At 38.7% G+C, this 22,996-nt stretch overlaps 1 protein-coding gene across 5 annotated transcripts in view; it reads left to right on the top strand.

The window, feature by feature from the left end:
* USP12 (ubiquitin specific peptidase 12) overlaps positions 1–22,996 on the top strand; it is a 210,002-nt gene that overhangs the window by 167,224 nt on the left and 19,782 nt on the right. For 3 of the 5 annotated variants that reach the window (XM_054528836.2, XM_024230934.3, XM_054528837.2), the window contains 3 exons: positions 13,589–13,786; positions 17,856–17,934; positions 19,631–22,858. In XM_054528836.2, the coding sequence (XP_054384811.1) occupies positions 13,589–13,786; positions 17,856–17,934; positions 19,631–19,732 (379 nt within the window). In that variant the 3' untranslated portion in view covers positions 19,733–22,858. Of the gene's footprint in view, positions 1–13,588; positions 13,787–17,855; positions 17,935–19,630; positions 22,859–22,996 lie in introns of those variants that run through there. The other 2 variants (XM_024230935.3, XM_063714866.1) reach the window with 1 other exon arrangement.

Here is a 22,996-nt window from a genome sequence, read left to right as displayed (position 1 = left end):
GTTTGCCTTGTTTTCCTGTGATTAGATTCAGGTTATGTATCTTGGACAGGAATCTTACAGTGTTTTTCTCATCATGTCCTGTTAAGTAGCATATGTGACTTGATTTGTGCCATGTGTTGGAGTATCCCCAAGATCACTCCTAGGACAGGTGATTTCCTAGAAGGACTCACAGTGCTCAACATCCAAGCGTGCTCACAGCTAAGATTTATTACAGGGATGGGATACAAAACACAGTCAGCAAAGAGAAAGCCAGGCAAGCACCCAGAAGTCAGTGCCCCAGTGGAGTCACAAAAGGCTATTAATTCTTCCCACACTGAATTGTGACAGCACAGGAAGCTCATTACAGACTGAGTGCCCTGAGTTTTTATTTGGGGCTAGTCATGTAGGTACCCTCTGCCTACCATGCCCCCAAATTCCAGACTCCCAGAAAGAAAGCAAGAGTTCAGCATAAACTGTCTTGTTTGTTCAAACAATTTAGGCACAGCCAGACACTCTTATTATTTGGCGAATGGTGGGAACATGTCCAAAATCCAAGTTTCCAGATGCTAAAAAGGACCATCCATGCAAGCAGCCCTTTTTTTTATTTTTTGGAGGTGGAGTCTTGCTCTGTCACCCAGGCTGGAGTGCAGTGGTGCAATCTTGGCTCACTGCAAGCTCCGCCCCCCGGGTTCACGCCCTTCTCCTGCCTCAGCCTCCCGAGTAGCTGGGACTACAGGCCCCCGCCACCGCGCCTGGCTAATTTTTTGTATTTTTAGTAGAGACGGGGTTTCACTGTGTTAGGATGGTCTTGACCTCCTGACCTCGTGATCCGCCCGCCTCGGCCTCCCAAAGTGCTGGGATTACAGGCGTGAGCCACTGCGCCCGGCCGCAAGCAGGCCTTTCTAAGGATAGTTTGAGGCCATGTGAATCCTTTTCTGAACCTCCCATTACTGTTCTTGGCTGTTACTGGACATTTGAGTGAATGTTCCCCAGATGTTTTACAGAGTTCTTCACTGTTAATCTTTACTTTTTCTCATTGTAATTTAGAAGTATTTTATGTAGAAGTATTCTGAGATTGCAAATATTTCGTTCTTCATTGAACTTTCATTTTATTCACTTTTAAAATCTTACAGTGGACCCAAAGGTTCCTGTTTTTTTCAGTGGATTGTTATCCATTAGCATGCTTACTTCCATGCTCACATTATCTCCAGTCTGGCCAGGGGGAGCTCCTCCAAGCTGGCTCCTCTCTTCTTGATGTGCCCAATCATTCTCCAGTATTTCTTTCCTTTCTTACTCAAGCTGTTCAGGCTCATTTTGCTCTTTCTTTGTCTCTACTCTGGAACAAGCCATTTCTCCAAGGAGCCCTGGTTTCTCTTAGGGAAAACAATAAACTAGGACCTTGTACAGTTGTGCTCGTTGCTATTGGGATGTCATTGTTCCTGACCGCTTAGTGAGCAGAGCTAGAGGATAGATGAGTATTTATAAATACGCACACACTTTTCACATCTGCATTTATTTCTCTTCTACATCTGTTGATCTCTTTATCTGTATTGAAAACCATGAATACACAGTGATAATCTTGTAGCCACCACCATAGTATTTGTAATTCCTTTCTCCGACAGTACAGTTGGCTGCTATTATCCTTACTAGATTTACTTATTTGGTCATTGCACCTTTAGGTAACCCAGCTTATTCTCTCTGCCTTCCTGCCCCCACTCCCTGCATGCAGACGCGCATGCACACGCACACACACATAAACACAAACACACACACACACATCCTTCCCCACTATATTTACTTATTTGGTCGGTGCACCTTTTGGTAACCCAGCTTATTCTCTCTGCCTTCCTGCCCCCACTCCTTGTACGTACACACACGCAGACACACACACACACACACACACACACACACACACACCTTTCTCACACACACACACACACACACACACACACACACAACCTTTCCCCTCTGCTTTGGCTTCCCCCTCTCCTGCCTGTACAGATGTCTGTGTTATTTGGCCCCATCAAATAGTTGAACTGAGTTGTTCATTAAGAGAGGGGAAGAGCTCAGATTTTTCAGTGATTATATTTTTGTTTTGGACACAGACATTTCCTAGGAAGGAAAGTGTTTTTGGTAATGGACCACAGAATCAAAACAGATTACTCACTGTTTCTGTCCATTAGTGCATATGATGGGGAGCACCTCAAAGAAGTTTAATCAGAGGGATAGGGGCTGAAGCATTGCATTCATCCTGAAAATGCCTTAGAAAGTACCTAAGACCGTTGGATAAGTAAGAGTCAGGGACTAAATGTAGCTAAGAGAAATACAACTTTCAGACTTTACTGACTATAGGGAGGAAGGCCCATCTGTGAGTAAAAGCCACCCTTTCCCTAGAATGATAGTTATACAAGTAATCACATGCGAGTAATTGAGAATTGTCTGTAAAATCGAGCTCTTTGTTTTAAAGACATGAAATTTTAATGTATTAGAAAATACATGAAGAATGTATATTCTTTGTAATTAAATTAGAAAATACAGATAAATGTAAATCGAGAATCACTATAAAAGCTATAAAATGTTAACATTTTTGTGTATATCTTAGATTTTTAAAGTGTGTATGTATATATACATAGTCCCTAAAATGCTATCAAACTTTATGTACAAGTTTGAAACTTTCACTTAAAAAATTGCAACCATGTTAATGAAAAAATGTTTTTATATCCTTCTTAGGAGGTGCTGCATTGTGTGTGTGTGTAATTATATATATATGTGTATGTGTATGTATATGTATATGTGCATATATATGAAATATATGTATATGTGCGCATATATATATATATATATATGTATTTTTTTTTTTAAAGAGACAAAAGATCTCTCTCTGTCACCCAGGCTGGAGTCCAGTGGTGCGATCTTAGCTCACTGTAGCTTCAGACTCCTGGGCTTAAATGATCCTCCTACCTCAGCCTTCTGTGTAGCTGGGACTACAGATGTGTGCCACCGTGCCTGAGTAATTTATTGAATTTTATTTTTTATAGACGGGCTCTTGCTTTGTTGCCTAGGCTCATCTTGATCTCCTGGCCTCAAGCAGTCCTCCTGCCTCAGCCTCTGGTGTAGCTGGAATTACAGGAGTTAGATATCACGCCTGCTGCATAGTATTTTTTTTTTGTATGAACATACCATAGTACCATGTATCTACCAGTTGTCTAAATCTAACAATTTAGATTTTTTACACTGTTATAAACAGTGCTTTGATGAACAGTTTTGTGTGTATATACACATATTCCCCACATATTTTTGGACACTTTGTAGGATAAATTTTGCATAAGTTTCTGGAAAGACAACTTTACAGAAGTTACATATTTCTCGTTAGGATCTAGTGTCAACCTTTCTGTTAATTTATGGTGTGATATTGAGCAATTCATTTAATATTTTTGACCTTTACTTGGATGAATTCACTTCTGAAAGTTTATAGTTCTAGTCTTGGAATAATAGGATAAGCTTGTGTTGAGTATACAGACCATAGTTCTTAGTAAAAAACCAAAAATCAATTTGACGGCCAGACGCGGTGGCTCACGCCTGTAATCCCAGCACTTTGGGAGGCCAAGGTGGGCGGATCACCTGAGGTCAGGAGTTCAAGACCAGCCTGGCCAATATGCTAAAACCCCATCTCTACTGAAAATACAAAAATTAGCCAGGCGTGGTGGCACACGTCTGTAATCCCAGCTACTCTGGAGGCTAAGGCAAGAGAATTACTTGGAGGCAGGGAGGCAGAGGTTGCAGTGAGCCGAGATGGCGCCACTGCACTCCAGCCTGGGCAACAGAGCGAGACTCCATCTCAAAAAAAAAAAAAAAAGAAAGAAAGAAAAAAGAAAACATTCCATTTATAATAGTATTAGAAACAATAAAATACTTACGAATAAATTTACATGGCAGAAGACTTATATATTGAAAATTATAAGATGTTACTGAAAGAAATTAAGATACAAATAAATAGAAACACATCCTGTATTCATGGATGGAAGACTTAATATTGTTAAAATGTCCATACTACCCAAAGCAACCTACAGATTCAGTGCAGTCCCTATGAAAATTCCTATGGCATTTTCTGCAGAAATAGAAAAAAACATCCAAAAATCCACATGGAATCACAGAAGACCCTAAATAGTTGAATAATCTTGAGAGAAAAGAACAAAGCTGGAGGCATTAAACTTCTGATTTCAAAGTATATTACAAAGCTAAAGTAATTAAAACAGTATGGTACTGGCCTAAAGATATATAGACCAGTGGAACAAAATGACCCAGAAATAAAACCATACATATACAGGCAACTGATCTTCGTCAAGGGTGCTAAGAATACATAGTGGGAAAAGGATAATGTCTTTAGCAAATGGTGTTGGGAAAACCGAATATCCACACGAAAAAGAATAAAGTTGAACCCTTACCTTATATCATCTACAAAAAATTAGCTCAAAATGGATTTAAGACCTAAAACTATAGAACTCTTTTTTTTTTTTTTTTCCATCTCACTGTGTCTCCAGGCTGGAGTGCAGTGGCATGATCTTGGCTCACTGCAACCTCCAGCTCCTGGGTTTAAGCAATTCTCCTGCCTCAGCCTCCTGAGTAGCTGGGACTACAGGTGTGCACCACCACGCCCAGCTAATTTTTGTATTTTTAGTAGAGACGGGGTTACACCATGTTGGCCAGGATGGTCTCAATCTTTTGACCCCGTGATCTGCCTGCCTTGGCCTCCCAAAGTGCTGGGATTACAGGCATGAGCCACCACACCCAGACAAGAATTTGTGTGTGTGTGTGTGTGTGTGTGTGTGTGTGTGTGTGTGTATGTGTATGCGAACATGGATTTATGAGTGACAGACTTCAAGTGCATATTTTTTTTGTAGTTAAAAAGATAACAAAATGTATAACCTAGTTTGAGACCAGCCTGGCCAACTGTGAAACCCCGTCTCTACTAAAAATACAAAATTTAGCTAGGCATGGTGGCAGGCACCTGTAATCCCAGCTACTTGGGAGGCTGAGGCAGGAGAATCACTTGAACCTGGGAGGCAGAGGTTGCAGTGAGCCGAGATTGCGCCATTGCACTCCAGCCTGGGTGACAAGAGTGAGACTTCGTCTCAAAAAAAAAAAAATTTCTCCCAAAAAGGTTCATCCCAAGAACACTGAAGAATGATTTTTGGGAATGTTAATGATGTGCCACAAAATTAGTATTTTATGATCAAATGAATTTGATGTATAATATTTTGTCTAAATATTCACGCACCCGAAGACTCACAAAATAAAAGAAACTTTATCCAGCTTTTTCCAGAATTTACTTGCACATAGACTCCGTTTATATAGCATGCCTATTGAACTCTGTAAATAGCGCAGTTCAGGAAAGATAGCAGTTTGGGAAATGTCACTCTAGTGGTCATATACGTTTATCCCATGGGAGGTTAAAGCATATAGGTGAGAGGAGAGTGATCGCCCTGGGGAACTGTAATGAGAAAGGATTGATGGCTGTTTCAGGTGTTGTTTTCCTGTCCCTGGCTGCTGGCATGGGGGCGAGGGGGAGGCTGAGGCTGAGGTCTTAGAGAACAGCACATTGCATTTCACTTTACAGCACCTTGCAGATCCTGCAGTTTTTACAGATTGAAGGTTTGTGGCAACCCTGTGTTGAGCAAGTCTATCAGTGCCATTTTTCCAACAGCATGTGCGCACATTTCCTGTCTCTGTCACATTATTGGTAATTCTTGCACTATTTCAAACTTTTTCATTATTATATTGTTATGGTAATACATGATCAGTTATCGTTGATGTTGCTATGGTAATTGTCTTGGGAGCACCATGAACTGCACCCATTTAAGATGATGAACTTAGCCAGGTGCGGTGGCTCACACCTGTAATCCCAGCACTTTGGGAGGCCAAGGTGGGCAGATCACCTGAGGTCGGGAGTTCGAGACCAGCCTGACCAACATGGTGAAACCCCATCTCTACTAAAAATACAAAATTAGCTGGGTGTGCTGGCACATGCCTATAATCCCAGCAACTCGGGAGGCTGAGGCAGGAGGATCACTTGAACCTGGGAGGCGGAGGTTACGGTGAGCCGAGATCATGCCATTGCACTCCAGCCTGGGCAACAAGAGTGAAACTCTGTCTCAAAAAGAAAAAGATGATGAACTTAAATGTTGTGCGTTCTGACTGCTCCACCAACCTGACGTTTCCCCCCTCCTACCTCTGTCTCGGCTTCTTTATTCCCTGAGACACAACAATATTGAAATTTGGCCAATTAATAACCTTGCAATGGCTTCTAAGGGTTCAAGTGAGAATTTGCATGTCTCTCACTTTAAGTGAAAAGCTAGAAATGATTAAGCCTAATGAATAGGGCATGTTGAAAGCCAAGATAGGCTGAAAGCTAGGCCTCTTGCACCAAACAGCCAAGATATGAGTGCAAAGAAAAAGTTTTTGAAGAGAATTAAAAGAGCTACTCTAGTGAACCCACAAATGATAAGAAAGCAAAACAGCCTTATTGCCAGTATGGAGAAGTTTGAGTGACCTGGTTAGAAGATCAAACTAGCTACAACATTCCCTTAAGCCAAAGCCTAATCCAAAACAAGGGCCTGTCTTCAATTCTATGAAGGCTGAGAGAGGTAAGGAAGCTGCAGAAGAAAATTTTGAAGCTAGCAGGGGTGGGTTCATGAGGTTTTAAGGAAAGAAGCCGTCTCCATGAGATAAAAGTACAAGGTAAAGCAGCAAATGCTAATCTAGAAGCTGTAGTAAGTTATCTAGATTGTCTAGCTAAAATAGTTGCTGATGGTGGCTACACTAAACAACAGATTTTCAATATAGAGGAAACAGTCTTCTATTGGAAAAAGAGGGTGATTAGGACTGTCATAGCTAGAGAGAAGTCAGTGCCCAGCTTCAAAGGACAGGCTGATTCTCTGGTTAGCGGTTAATGCAGCTGGTGACTTTTAAGTTGAAGCCAGTATTCATTTACCGTCCCTAAAATCCTTGAGTTCTTAAGAATTATGCTGAATCTACCCTGCCTGTGCTGTAGAAAAGAAACAAAGCCTGGATGACAGCACATATGTTTATAGCATAATTTACTGAATATTTTAAGCTCACTGTTGAGACCTATCACTCAGAAACAAAGATTTCTTTCAAAATATTACTGCTTATTGACAATACATGTGATCACCCAAGAGCGCTGATGGAGACGCACAAAGAGATTAATGTTGTTTTCATGTCTGCTAACATAAGATCCATTCTGCAGCCCATGAATCAATGAGTTATTTTGACTTTCAATTCTTATTATTTATATTTTTTAAGTCTATAACTGCCATAGATTGAGATTCCTCTGATGGATCTGAGCAAAGTAAATTGAAACCCTTCTGGAAAGGATTCACCATTCTGGGTGCCATTAGAATATTTGTGATTCATGGGAGGAGGTCAAAATATTAACATTAACAGGAGTTTGGAAGAAGTTCATTCCAACCCTCATTGATGACTTTGAGGGGTTCAAACTTCCGTGGAGGAAGTCACTGTAGATGTGGTGAAAACAGCAAGAGAACAAGAATTAGAAGAGGATCCTGAAGATGTGACTGAATTGCTGCAATCTCATGATCAAACTTGAATGAATGAGAAGTTGCTTCTTATGGATGATCAAAGAATGTGGTTTGTTGAGATGGAATCTACTCGTGGTTAACATGCTGTGAACATTGTTGAAATGGCAACAAAGGATTTAGAATATTACATAACCTTAGTTGATAGCAGCATCAGGGTTTGAGAGGATTGCCTCAATTTTGAAAGAAGTTCTGTGGATAAAATGCTATCAAACAGCATCACATGCTACAGAGAAATCTGTGAAAGGAAAAGCCAGTTGATGTGGCAGACATTCTTGTCTTATTTTGAGAGATTGCCTCAGCCTGGAGCTTGCAGTGAGCCAAGATCTCGCCACTGCACTCCAGCCTGGGCGACAGAGCAAGACTCCGTCTCAAAAAAAAAAAAAAAAAAAAGAAATTGCCTCAGCCACCCTGACCTTCAGCAGCCACCATCCTGATCAGTCAGCAGTCATCATCCTTGAGGCAAGACCCTCCACCAGCAGAAAGATTATGATTCACTGAAGGCTCAGATGATCATTTTTTAAGCAATAAACTATTTTTAAATTAAGATATGGACTTTTTTCAGACATAATGCTATACATAATACACTACAGTATAGTATAAGCATAACCTTTATATGGACTGGGAAACCAAAAATGTGTATGACTTGCTTTATTGCGGTCTTCACTTTATTGCGGTAGCCTGGGACTGAACTTGCTGTGTCTCCAAGGTATGCCTGTATTTCTGTCACTACTCTGTGGGATCCAATGATTAGTGACAGTGCGCTGGCAGCTAAGCTCCTTGCCTTCTCATCTTTCCTCTCTCAAGTCTCTTTACTGTCCCTTTATTCCATATGTGCCTGACCCCACTTCTGGGACCAGTCCTGTTCTTATCAGGTATTGAAGAAGATCCATTCATGGCCAGGTGACTCAGCATCACATTGTCATGGCCACAGTCCATCTCTGAGTATCTGCCCTAGATTTAATGATTGAATTGCTTCCTGTTTGTGAGATGAAGGCCCTACCTTTTGCTTCATTTTCCTAACTAGATCCATATCTTATTCCCCTGTAGCCAGTCCCAGTAATGGTAACTTGTGTAGTATCATGTCAAAATCATATCGGCAGTAGGGATTTGCTTTGCTGTAGTCAACATCTGCAACCACCTTTTGGCACACACACCCCCATGCAAGTCTTCTAGAATCTGAGTTGGGTGGGTCCTTCCATCTGTTGAGAAGTTGGTGCCTCCTGGCTCCCTGCCTGCATGCCTACCTGGATCTCCAGATGTCCATCACTCAATACTATGTTTTATATACATGTTGGGGTATGTCATGAGCCTCATTTGTGCCTGTGACCCATCCCCCATTTTAACACATGCTGGAGTTCAGGTTCTGCTGCCTAAATGTCCTCTCATTGCTTATATCTCACTGAGTCACCTTAGAGTCTTTCTCACATAAAGCATTCTATTTGCCCTGACCCCCTCATTGTAATGTGTCACAATTAATCCTTGTTGATGGTACATTTTAAAAGGGCATGGAATTCAGTCCTTGGAACTGAATGTCTGTACAATTAAGCTTTTCTGTGTGGTCAGGACTTCTCTGCTGACAGGATGTTGGTAAGTTCTTAAGTGCCTGTGGCTGGGGTATTGCATTCATCTGTGGCAGAGCTTGCAAATAGTGTCCTCTGGATCAGATTCCATCTATAGAACTCTGTTTGGTTCACACAGTTTATAGAAGTAGGAAATTTACTTTAAAAAGGGTTTCTGACTGTTGAGAAAAACAGCTCAGATTCCACTGGATTCCAGGGTCTGCATTCCATCCCGTAGTGGTGTTGCTTGCCTGCGGCAGGGTAGTTGGTATTCCGGTTGAGGGTGGTTGCAGGCAATGTCAGTCCTTCCTCCAGCTCCTCCCCTAGTCCTTTGGAATACTTAGCACCTGATGGCTCTGGGAAGGACTCCCCCTTGGGCTACTAGAGAAGGGAGTTTCTGGAGTTTGGTTCAAATTCCAAGTCTTTGACCAGTCACTGACAGGTGCTCTTTACCATATGAAACCCCAGCTACCTTGTGGTCAAGAGAAATCTGAGGTGAAATTTAGACTCCAGGGTTTCTCTGACACTGAGCTGAAGCCACTCTTTCTGGGATTTTGCTTGAGATTGAATCCTTACCTGGTTTCCTTCCCTCTCCCCACACCTCCCCGCCCCACACACAGGGAGCACGACATTAAATCACAGGCCTGGGACTTTCTGTCTCAGGGTCTGCTCTAGGGAACAGGACCTAAAATGAGAGGATGTTGTAGTCTCATAATAATCATCCATTTAAAAATATATTCTAATTTCCCTTGTGATGTTCTGTTTGTCCTATGGCTTATTTAGAAATGTGTTGCTTAGTTTCCATATCTGGGGGGATTTTCTAGATTTTTTTTTTTATCAGAGGACATACTCTGATTTCATCTTTGAAATTTATTGAGACTTCTTTATTGTCCAGTACATTAGTGAATGTTTCGGTTGAACTTGAGAAGAATGTGTATAGTGCAGTTTGAGGTTGAGTATTCCATAAATGTCAATTAAGTCCGTAGTTAGGGTGTTCATATTTTCCTATCCTTACTGATTTTTTTTGTTAGTGAGAGAAGTCTGTTAAAGATTCCAATTCTGGGTATACACTTGTCTATTTCTATAATTCTTTCAAATTTTGGAGCACATGCTTTTAAGATTGTTATGTTCTCCTAGTTAATTGACCTTCATTATTATGCAGTATTCTTTATTTCTGGTAAGATTCCTTATCTTGTATGCTTTGTCTGACATTAGTACAGCCAGCTTACTTAGGTTTAGTGTTTACATGATATGTCTTTTCCCATCCTTCTGCTTTCTTTTTTGAATAGTTTTAAATTATAACTAGACATTATCAAGAAAGGCAACCCCCTGTTATGTTAGAATACAACATGGATGCAATTTGTCATTTTAAAGATGTAAAACCAAGAAAATGCATAGAGTTGTGCCTCAGTATCAGTTGGTTCCAGGGCCCTCACATATAGCAAAATGCATGGTTGCTCAAGTCCCTGATATAAAATGACATAGCATTTGCATATAACCTATGCACATCCTCCTATGTACTTTGATACCTAATACAATGTAAATGGTATATAAAAATTGTTGTTACACTGTATTTTTTAAAATGGTATTATTTTTGTCTTTTTTTTTTTTACTTATTTATTTTTTGAATATTTTCATTTCATGGCTGGTTGAATCTGTGGATGTGGAACTCCCAATATGGAGGGCCAACTGAATAATAGAAATTCATCCAAATTTTAAGTAGTTGGTTATGTGGTCAGTAAATGTCATTAAAAAAATAAATTTAAATAGAAAATTAATTTGTATCTGTTTACAGAAGATTTTTAAAAATCAGTGTTTATGCAAACTTAAAAGGAAAAAAAATGTTCTCTGTCCTGTTTTTACTTCAAAATGTTTGTCTTTTGTAGAAAACATTATGTTCTAAGACCACTTTTTTTTAAAACAATAACAGTGATCAAGACCTCCCTAATGTAACCTCCCTCCGCACAAGTTTGAATGGAAAGAAAGCCAGAATCCTATCAATTCTTTGGTGTTTTGGTGATCTTAGTGTTTTGAGCAGGAAATCAACTTCTTTTTTCTTCCTTCTGCTGCAAAATCTACATAATGAGTTTCACACTCCTTACACGTATGTTCAAGCAGTTTTCTGCTTTTTTTCTGGAGCCATTTCAATATGAGGGAAATTTTGTAAGCTAGTCTCTCATCATCTTAAAAATATGGCTCCACACATATTTTTGCTTGACAATTCCTTGAGTAGTTGGTTTCTTTGTGGTAGCCAGCACTTCTCCTCTGGGAGGATCTTTGGCAAATAGGATTCATATTCTTCATGTGTTATCTTATTAAACATATTGTATCTGCTATTATTGAGATATTTTCTCTTTTCTGCATTTGGACTCCTCCCGTTGTGTAATTTCTAAAAGCACATTTTCCCTACCCATCGGGCCATGTTCATTCTCTTTCCTCTTCCTAATCTTACCTGACTGCCATTTATTAATAGTGCACTGATACTCATTTTATGCTGAGAAAATTCTTCTTTTGCATCTACCATCCATTGGAAATTCTCAAAGGATACCTTGTTGTTTTGTAAAGATTTCGTTTCAGTAACTCTACATGGGTTTAATCAAAGGTCTGATGTTTCATAGTTGAATTATATTTTATATCCTGACTTCTTAAGTATTTTCTCATGTCACCTAGAAACTTTCATCAGCATTGTTTTATTTAAGTTGTACAACACTCTGTTATGTTTGAATTCTAATTTATTTCCACATTTCCTGTTGCTGAATAGTTGGGATTTTTTACAATGTAAAAGAACTCTAATAGGAGATTATTCTCATAAGGGATGTTTTTGATTATATATTTAATTTGTATTTCCAGAAATAGGATTACTGAGACAAAGGCCATAAAGGCTCCTAATTCATATTGCTGGATTGCTTTCTAGGAGTGACTAGGTGTTTACCTTTACTTTGGCTAATGTTTCCAAAAGGCCAAGTTCGTTAAATAGTAAGTAATTTAGGAATAATAAGCTATCCACCATATTTAAGATGTGTAGAATGCAGATTTAGTATAATGTTATAAAATGATTTTTTTTTCACTTATTAGAGGCAGTGGCTTACCATATATCACTTCTTTAAATTGTGAGGAGTATTTTGCTTCACCAGACCCATTTAAAATTCAGTTCTGCAACATTTGGCATCTATCATATGTCAGGCATGTTGCTAGATAGTGGGGAAATAAAAATGAAGGGAATGCTTTCTAGCTGCCAAGAGTTCAGGGCCTAGAAGAAAAGAACCATAATCACCTAAAATTGTTACCATGTAATAAGCTTGACATATATAAAGTGAACCTGTAAGGTGCTGATGGAGGATTGAAGAGAGCAGGTGTATTTGTGCCAGAGGGTGTGACATTTGAGCTGAGCCATTAAAAGAAGAATAGATTTTTAGGTGAAGTAGGAGTACAAAGGCACTCTCAGGGAGAAATGGCATTTAAAGGCATAATAAAGATTATTTAGAACATGAAGAACAGCCTGTGTTTCACAATTAAAAACTTAACTCCTAAGTTTCCAGGTTATTTTACTCCCTTTCTAGGATATACATTGTCATTTTTCTTAATATGGAGTTATTTCTTGTCTCTGACAAGCACCTTGAATGGTCTTTAGTGCTTTTATTGTTTTAGTCTCCTATTGTCAGTCTGTACCTGCATCATATAGATTGATAGAAAAAATAGATTTCAGTCTACCCAAGTCCAAAGGAACTGTCAGTTTCAAGAAACTTGTTTTCCCTCTACCACTCTTTTTTTTTTGTTTTGTTTTGTTTGTTTTTGAGACAGAGCCTCACTCTTTCACCCAGGCTGGAGTGCAGTGGCGTGATCTCAGCTCACTGCAACCTCCGCCTCCTGGGTTCAAGCGATTCTCCTGCCCCAGCCTCCCAAGTAGCTGGGACTATGGGCACCTGACACCACACCCGGCTATTTTTTGTATTTTTAGTAGAGACAGGGTTTCACCATGTTAGCCAGGCTGGTCTCGAACTCATGACCTCAGGTGATCCACCCGCCTCGGCCTCCCAAAGTTCTGGGATTACAGACGTGAGCCACCGCGCCCGGCCTTGCCTCTACCACTCTTGAGCACCCTGTGCATTTAGCCTTATTATAAGAGATGTGTGTTTGAAAAATACAGATTCCTTAACCAAGGACTAATGCCATTCCATCTGTTTTGGAGCCATATTGAGTGCTGTGTCAAATTATGTGGTGTGACAATGGGTGGGGTGGGGTCATATTAAGATGTTCAGAATATTGTTTTGTCAGTATAAAAATAATTGTTAGAAATGTGCAAAACTGGGCGTTGCTGGGCTATTAAAACTGACCATTGACTGTCTGTTCATTGGATATCGTAAAGTTTGATAATTCAAGGACATGGTGGATATCTTTTATGAAATTTTGTTTCATTTTTATTTTTAATAGGATGAAAGTTAAAAAACTGCCCATGATTCTAGCTCTACACCTGAAGAGATTTAAATATATGGATCAACTTCATCGATATACAAAACTCTCTTACCGGGTAGTTTTTCCTTTAGAACTTCGTCTATTTAACACTTCAGGTGATGCCACCAATCCAGACAGAATGTACGACCTTGTTGCTGTTGTGGTTCACTGTGGAAGGTAATTGCAACTCCGGGGGCATAGTAATGGAATTTCTAGGTTAGAAGAGCAGTGTACATTCAGGATGTTCATGAATTATTCAAATATAGAACTTTTAGAAATTCTGTATTCTCTCAAGATGATTTTATTTCAAAACGGAGTTTTAGCTTTATGTTTTATCATTTCTTAAAAATTTTATATGTTAAAATAGATTGTTTTTATTTTTATTATTTATTACTCTACAAGTACTATATCTGATTTCCTAGAACTTTGAGATCTGTTAGTTTTTCTTTTCCTTTTTTGGGGTGTGTGTATAGAGGGTTATTGGTTAAAATAAATCACTTCTGAGTTTAATTGCATATGTTCAGCATATCAATGGTTGTAAAAAGCATTTTTAAATGGCATTGGAAATAATCTTCCAGATTCATTTTTTGATTTTACCTGTGTGTGTATTTATCATTTCCTATTAGCCAATTTTGCTTTCTGTCTTCTTCTCATCTTCTTTTCCAACATGGTATACACATCTTCTCTGTATGAACATACATACCTATAATTGACCTTATTAAATACCTCAGAAAATTCTCAAACTGCAAGAGCATCACATAATCAAAACTTGTATTTGGAACACAACTGTCTTCATTGACTGCTTAGAATTTCCTTTAATAATTTTAAAGCAGGCACTCATCATTTTTCCCTTGGTTTTGGGAAACTTGTACTAACAGCATGTTTTCTCCAAATAAAAAAAGTTCCAGCTTTCTCATCTTCAGCCCTCCTCCCAGCTCTCTGATTAGAATTTCTTTTTTTTTTTCTTTCTGAGATGGAGTCTTGCTCTGTCGCCCAGGCTGGAGTGCAGTGGCGCCATCTCGGCTCACTGCAAGCTCCGCCTCCCAGGTTCAAGCCATTCTTCTGCCTCTGCCTCCCGAGTAGCTGGGACTACAGGCGCCCGCCACCATGCCCGGCTAATTTTTTGTATTTTTAGTAGAGATGGGGTTTCACCGTGTTAGCCAGGATGGTCTCAATCTCCTGACCTCGTGATCTGCCCGCCTCGGCCTCCCAAAGTGCTGGGATTACAGGCGTGAGCCACTGCCCCCGGCCTCTGATGAGAATTTTTAAGGACAATCCGGAGGGAGCAAATGCTCTTTGATAATCATCTTCTACCTCCATTGCCTGGGTCAGCCTTGGGTCCCGTCTTTTATCCTCAGCAAGAATCTTTCTTCTACTTCTAAATTAAGAGTGATCACATCTTAAAGGAGTGAAGCAATGTCAAGATTACTTAAAGAACCTTGGTGTAGTGACTCAGACCAGGTTTTCAGAGTGAAAGAAACTTGGATCTCAGTACCATTTCTGCCAGTTGTGGGCAGTGTAACGTTATGCATAGCTTCCTGAAAAGGCTTCAGTTTTCTCTTCTAGAAAATGTAAATAATACTAATTACCACATTGCTTTGTTAGGATTCAAAGGGAGATGTAAATCCCTTAGCTACTGCTACTGTTTTATTAACAAAAATATAATATTACCTTCTCACATCTTAGCTTTATAATGTTTACTTTCTCACACCCATTAGCTTCTTCAAATTTAATGACAGTCCTACTCTACTTAAATCATGCTAGATTTTTAGAATTGCTCTACTCACAATATACTGAGCTGAGATGCCTGACTCATTGGGGAGGGGTCCCCTCCTCACTCTCCCCTTTTAAAATTAACCCAACCCTTTCCCCACCCTTAAATCCTTGAGTCTCTTGACCCTTTCCCTTTTTAACCTTTTCTTTGGCCTCACTTGCTTCTCCCATCTTGAACACCACAGTCAGTTATTTAAAGCATGTTCTCACAAGCACTGTAAAATCCTCTTGCCAGCTGTCTGAATCCCTACTGTCAGAATTGTTGCAGAAAATTGCAGAGAGATGTTTATTGACTTTCCTCACAGCCCTGGTGGTCTGCCTTCACTGGGAACTCACTCCTGGTGGAGTTCTGCACAGCAGGTCTTTGGGATCCCGCCCCCACCCCAGGGTCTTACTCTTTCTCCTGTCTCACTCTCATTGCCTCATGCCTTCCTGCCTGTCCTCTCTGGAAGTCTTCCTTGATGTTCTTCTGCCCAGCCTCAGTCTCCACGTGGTGCTGCTCCATTGTCTTCACATAAATACTAGACGTGCATTGCTAGCCCTGTCTTAGTGCTTTATGTACTCTCTTAGGATGTATGTCTACTTCCCTTAGGAGAACAGGTGCTTTTTAAAACAGGAAATAATTTGCTCACTAATAAAAGACTAATCATATTTTAGAATCTTTTTCCATTGTGTATTTTATTTATCAGACTTATTTGTAGATTTGCTTCATATGAAAGTGTGGAGGGTGTGCACAGCCTCATTTATCAGCATGTCAGTTCCAGTTCAGCTTGCTCCTTCTCTATCCCCGGTGCCTAGCCTAGAAGAGACTTCTAGCAAATGTTTGTTGACTAAGTATTACCCTTCAAGCCCATCTCAAAACTGGGCTCCATTTCTTGATTTCCCATCCCTCTCTCCCCTCTACCTCCTGTCTTGCTGGATGAGGCCTCTCCTGTGGCTCTACTTTTATATCATATTCTGCCTTGGATTATGTTTTTGGAGTAGTTATCTGTTGTACTGAAGGGGTATTTGGGCAAGCAGTTGTTGATATCTCTTTAATCTCAACAGCAATCAATAGTTATTTGCCTACCTTACGCATTTGTATCTACTCAACTGAGTGTGTTTAATGTCCAGAAATCAGATGCCTAAGAAACAACTTCCTTAGGTGGAAGTTCAGCCCTTCATCTCTCATTTCATTTTTAGTTTATGAAATTAACTTTTGTCTACTGTTCTTCAAACTAGTTATTTGCCAAAGGAAAAAGCCGCCTAACTTTTCTCAATTTACTAGTCCTCACCCCACCCACCTCCTTTCCTTCCACCCTGTGTTCTGCAACCTTTCTTTGATTTTTCTTTATTTCACCTTTTATAATTTTGTTTTCATTTCTGACCCTCTCCCCATAACACACAAGACCCTTTAGATGAGTCCTAAATAAATACAGAAATAGACTTAAAGCATTATAAATGCTTTTTTAAGAAAAAGTTTTGATGTGTCATCCTCCATAGTTTAAAAAAAAAATATATTTTTGTTGGTATCATTCTGTCACCTAAGATATTTATCTCACCTACAGGATCAAATGATCTGAGAAACATAAGATATTATAGTAGGTGGCTTATTCTAATATCTGGTACTACTTTTAAAATAGTGTTCACCATAAAGAATAATTTGTGTTGAAAAGGATTTTAACTTCTGTATTAATTATAGAATTACAATTTAATAAATATAATTATATAAGCCTTTATAATGAACCATACTTAAAACTGGAAGAGGTTAAGACCTTTGTCATATCCTTTTATAAAGCAAAGAATTGCTTTTAAAAGGAATTATGCCTCCTTTATTTTTATGTGTATCTACATTTATATATTCCGGATTTGTTTGAAATGACAAATCTGGGGCAATCATAGTCATAGTTATAATGGTATTAAGAATTAGGTACTTAATAATTACTTACCATTGAGCAAAGGTCATTTGCTTTTAAAAAGACATTTTATGAAGTTCAGGCTTGATTTTGGAACCAAGGATTTGATATCCTCACCTGTTTCAAGCATCATGTTGGATCTTTCCTCAAGAAAGAAACCGTTACCAAGGGAGTGAGACTTAGAAATAATTCTGTATGCATTGTTTTATAGTCCAACTCAGCATGTTCTGCTGTGATCCCCTCCCTTATAAAATGATAGAAAAATTTGTCTTTTATTATAGAAGCAAAATTGAAAATTATTACAAAGCCAGTAAAGAATTTCAATAATATAGCTTTATGTGAAAAGAATACTGATATATCTCTTAGAGTACTAATTATTTGATTTTAAAATTGATTACCAGTTCAACTCAGTGTAGCTTTATCTTTTTTGGCAAGAATAGGTAAGAGGTATAAAAAAGAAGCAGTTCTGTTTTACTGCTATTTATCTGTTTCAGTTTCTTTATAAAACATAAAATTTAGAGCATGAATGAGTAATATTAATAAATATATTGAATTAACTTCTTCTTTGTTTGTTTTAGTGGTCCCAATCGAGGCCATTATATTGCAATAGTTAAGAGTCATGATTTTTGGTTGTTGTTTGATGACGACATTGTAGAAGTAAGTAGTTTCTTAATTTCTTATTTTTGAAAGTTGTATGCATATGTTGCTTTTCACTTTTTCTCATAGTTTCTCATTTATATATGATTGGTGATGAATATGAGACAAATGTCTGGGTCTGTAGATTGTAGTCTAATTCCTACTTCTTACTCTGCAACGTCCAAGCCCAGCAGTTGAGTGGTCACCTAACCTTTACACACCTAGAATAAAACAAGGGAGGCCGGGCGCGGTGGCTCACGCCTGTAATCCCAGCACTTTGGGAGGCCGAGGCGGGCGGATCACCTGAGGTTGGGAGTTTGAGACCAGCCTGACCAATATGGAGAAACCCTGTCTCTACTAAAAATACAAAATTAGCCGGGCATGGTGGCGCATGCCTGTAATCCCAGCTACTCGGGAGGCTGAGGCAGGAGAAGCGCTTGAACCCGGGAGGCGGAGGTTGCAGTGAGCCAAGATGGTGCCATTGCACTCCAGCCTGGGCAATAAGAGTGAACTCCGTCTCAAAAAAAAAAAAAAAAGAATAAAACAAGGGAAAGCTTTCAACAACAGATTTGGCTTAAAAAAAAAAAAAAAAAATTAAGCCATTTAACATACATACAGTAAAGTATACAAATCTGAATTTGATGAATTTTTATACATGTGCCCCCCCCATGTCACACACACACAGCCATACTCACACACTCACATTTGTAACTACCATCCAGGTCAAGATACAATTCATTTTCAACACTGCAGCAGGCCCCCTTGTTCCTCCTTCTGGTCAGAACTTACAGCTTTCCTCACCTCTACCCTCCTGGAGCCTGCTATTTGGACTTCTATCATTATGATTAATTTTGCCTAGGCTTGAATATAAATGGACTCACATAGCATGATTTCTTTTATGTCAGACTTTATTCACTCATTAATATATTTGTGAGATGCATTCTTGTTGCCTGCGGTAATAGCAGTTCTTTTTCACTGCTTTGTCCTTTTCTACTGTATGAATATACCAAGTTAGAAATTTGACTTTTTGTCAGTTAATGACTATTGTGAATTAAAATGCATTGGTCATCTTTTACAAGCCTTTTGCTGGACGTATACACTCATTTTTCTTGGATATATGTTAGGTTGGACCACTAGAAGTTGCCTTTTTGTTGTTTTGGGAGACAGAGTCTTGTTACCTAGGCTGGAGTGCAAGGGTGCGATCTCGGCTCACCGCCATCTCCACCTCCTGGGTTCAAGCGATTCTCCTGCCTCAGCTTCCTGAGTAGCTGGGATTACAGGCATGCGCCACCACGCCTAGCTAATTTTGTATTTTTAATAGAGATGGGGTTTCTCCACGTTGGTCAGGCTGGTCTCGAACTTCTGACCCCAGGTGATCTGCCCGCCTTGGCCTCCCACAGTACTGGGATTACAGGCGTGAGTCACTGTGCCCGGCCTAGAAGTTACCATTTTGTAGGTCCAAAATAGTTATTAGTGGTTTCATATAATTCATCCTGTACCTAGAAGTAGAATTGCTGGATCAAAGGGTAGTTGTATGTTCAGCTTTAGAAGATAGGTATTTATAAACATTTTTTCGGTGTGCCCTGCCAGCTATGTATGAGAGTTCCATTTTCCCCACATTTTCACCAAATACTTGGTATTGTCAATCTTTTCAATTTAAGCCATTCTGGCTGTACAGAGCTCATTTATGTACTAATGTTTACATTTTACCTCACAGAAAATAGATGCACAAGCTATTGAAGAATTCTACGGGTTGACATCAGATATCTCAAAGAACTCTGAGTCTGGTTACATCCTTTTCTATCAGTCTCGGGACTGAGGGGGAACCGTGATGAAGAGATACTTTCTGCCTCATTTCTTCTCTGGTTATTTTGGAAAGGATCAAGCACTGATTTTTCAAGAAAAGAGAAATGCAGGAAGCTCAGGGGGCAGTAGCACACTTTGCACACGATAAAGCAAAGTCGAGGATTGACAGGCCCTTCCGATCATGGTAGTTGATTTATTTGCTCAGGTATCATACTGTCTGTACAGTTCCATACAACAAGGAGGTGAGATCAGAGATACCAGCTCCTCTTGTAAAACAGCCTTCCAGTCATTGGCACGCATTTTCTCTTTATTAATTGCACCAATAATGCTTTGAATTCCTTGGGGGTGCAGTAGAAAGAATCGGAATCTGTGCTGTATTGATAAGGAGATGATGTTGAACACACTGCATAAATTTGCCTGGTTCAGTATGTATAGAAGCATATTCAGTGGTCTTTTCAAGAGTAAACCAGAAATACTTTTGGGCCCAACACTTGCAGTTGCCTTCCTGATGTAAAAACTAACATGCTAGATAATCCAGTGTCGGGAAGACAAAGATGTTTTGCTTCTCTGAAGAAGCTTATAATAATATACAGTATATGTATATGTAGGGAGCAATTGGTCAAAAGTGGCTTTTTGTTTCCCCAAGGGGAAAGACTGGCTTTGTAATTATAATTTTTTCCTTATTTATTTTACTTAAAACTGGTAGAGTCTAAGTATTATATGAAGTGCCCATGATTCTATCAGTAAATTTGAACATATTTTTATTAGTTAATGTCAGTTTAAGTAGTCCTTTTGTTTGTTTCTATTTTTAAGGTGAATTTTAAATTCTATCTGAAATCAGTAAGATACCTTGAGAAAAACTGCAGTGAGAGGAGGTAAATATCCTTTTTCAGGAGGAACTGATATCTCTGGCTAAATATTTGTCCTTTTATTATGGTTTCTAAATCAGTTATTTTCTTCAGCTTTAATTTCATAAAATTAAAAAACTATTTAAAAAAAATTCCTGTAGTTGTTGGAATAATTAAAAATTCTGGTGCAGTGGTGGTATACCAATCTTTAGAATTCTTAAGTATTCTAATGTTTCAAGTTGAGATCATGCTTGGGAAAATCATGTCATAGCATTTATGTTCTTTTCAGATGTCATTTTTTACCCTGGAAAGAAGTAATAATGTTCATCATAACCCTAGCAGCCTGGATAGCGAGCTAAACAAACCCTTTGAAGATTAAATTTTAATCAAGTAGACCGGGAATACAAAAAACAAGTCCTTCCTTCCCTTCCCCCCACCTTTACAAATCTTACTGGAAGGGTGTTCAGAAATTAAAATTTGTGTTTGCTAAGAATTCATTCTGTTGGGGGTTTTAAGAAGTAATATATGTAACATAAAATGTATGTAAACCATTGCAGTTTTTTTGGACGTTTTTCCATGCATCAGTAGGTTGTCTGACAGTAGCCAAATGTAACTTGCAGAAAATTATTGAAAATTATATTCAGAATAATAGCAATCAGGCCTTGGATGTTCTTTATTAAACTCTTTTCAGGCAGTAAATTTTAAAAAACTTGTCATTTTCTAAAGTTCTTTTGCTAAAACTGTTGACTATGGAAAACAACAAAAAGGAATTTTTTAGTCTGCTGCTATTATTAACATTTATTATCTGTATCTTTTGGCTCAGGAAATGACTTCACCTATTTTTTCCATAAGCAGACCTTTAACAGAGTCACTTAATTGGGCTGCTTAAACAGATGTTCTGGGAGAAAATTATAATATTTAGTATTTGTACAAAATATCAAAAATATTTTGACAAGTTTCTTTTTAAGATAGTTCCTAAAGCCTTACCCTGGCTAGAGATGTTTTGTACAAATTATATATAGCCAGCCTGATCTACCAACATGCCACAGAGAATCACAATCAACAGTGTGGGGAAAGTCAGGGCAGTGGAAGTGGATGCACTCTTTTTATTTTGAAGGCTTAAACCAAATTGTCTTGGAATTAAAGCTGTATTTCTGCAGCTTTCGGTACAGAGAAAAAGAGGAAAGTGAAGCTGTGTCAGTTTTAACATTAGCTATATCACAACATGTTTAAGAAAGATAGATGAAGTCGTTTGCATAAAGGTACAGCATTGAAATACTATGTTGTGTTTGGTTTTACATTTTTGCATTAAAAAAAACATTGCAGTAAAAGCCAAGTTAAATTTCATATTAAAGCAAGTTCTAGCATATGTGTTGAGTTCCTGGTAATCACATACTTGTTCACATCTACACCATACTTCATAATATGATTTGTCAGGGGAGGGACTGTGGGGTGACAGTTTTACATTTACTTTTTCTTCTTAATGCAGCTGGATCTAAGTAAAATGTTTTGAAGTTTATCAGAAACTAAATATACTTTTAAAACATATAGGGTCAGGGTTGGGGGAAAAATACAGGTATAGTAAGTAAGAAAAGTGACCCATGAAGAAAGCATTGTGAGGTTGTATGTTGGTTGACTGTGATTAAAATGCGGGGCTGGTGTAAGTTGTAAGTGGTGGCTGATTGCCGTGTAACTATGTACATGATTGTTGGGATGGCTGTCCCATATTTTGTATATTGGAATAAAAATTTCTATAAATTATTGTAACTAAAAGTAAATATTCTAAATTAAGTCCCACTTCTTAAGTCACATGGCTTCTGTCTTGGAAATTTTACCTTTAAAAGATTATTTAAGACAGGAACCAGGAGGCTTGGGAACAGGGAAAGAAGGAAATGTTGTATTATGTGGGTCTTGGGGCCTCTAACCATCAGTATAGGGTTTTTTCTTTCCTTGATGGCAGTAGAAAGACCTCATTTTCATAACATAACTACTCTTGATACTTTCTTTAAAAACACTTTTTATTAAAGATTTATCATGAGGTATTTGACTGGGAGCTGGGAGGCTAAAGCGCTCATGTCCTGGCTCTTCAGTGAATTTAACTGTGTGACCTTGGGCAAGTCACTTAACCTCTCTGTGCTTCAGTCTCCCTGTCTTGTAAAATGGGAGTAATACCTACCTCACAGGGTTGTTGTGGGGATTAATTAGAGATAATGTCTGTAAAGCATTTAAGGTTCTTGAAGAAGGCACTATATAAATACAAAATAATATCTATTAAAGTTGGTTTATTTGTGCCTGTGGGTTTTAAGTGTGTTTTTTCCTTTTTGCCTAAAATGTATTTACAGATTAGAAGTAGACACTTTGGAAATTGTGTTACTGCTTTTGCCCAAGCTCCTACTTCTGTATCCAAAGAGATTTTCCCTAGAACAGAA

This window comes from Pongo abelii, chromosome 14 (assembly GCF_028885655.2).
Source record: "Pongo abelii isolate AG06213 chromosome 14, NHGRI_mPonAbe1-v2.0_pri, whole genome shotgun sequence".
In the NCBI taxonomy this organism is placed as follows: Eukaryota; Metazoa; Chordata; class Mammalia; order Primates; family Hominidae; genus Pongo; species Pongo abelii.
This window is presented reverse-complemented; position numbering and strand designations above follow the sequence as displayed.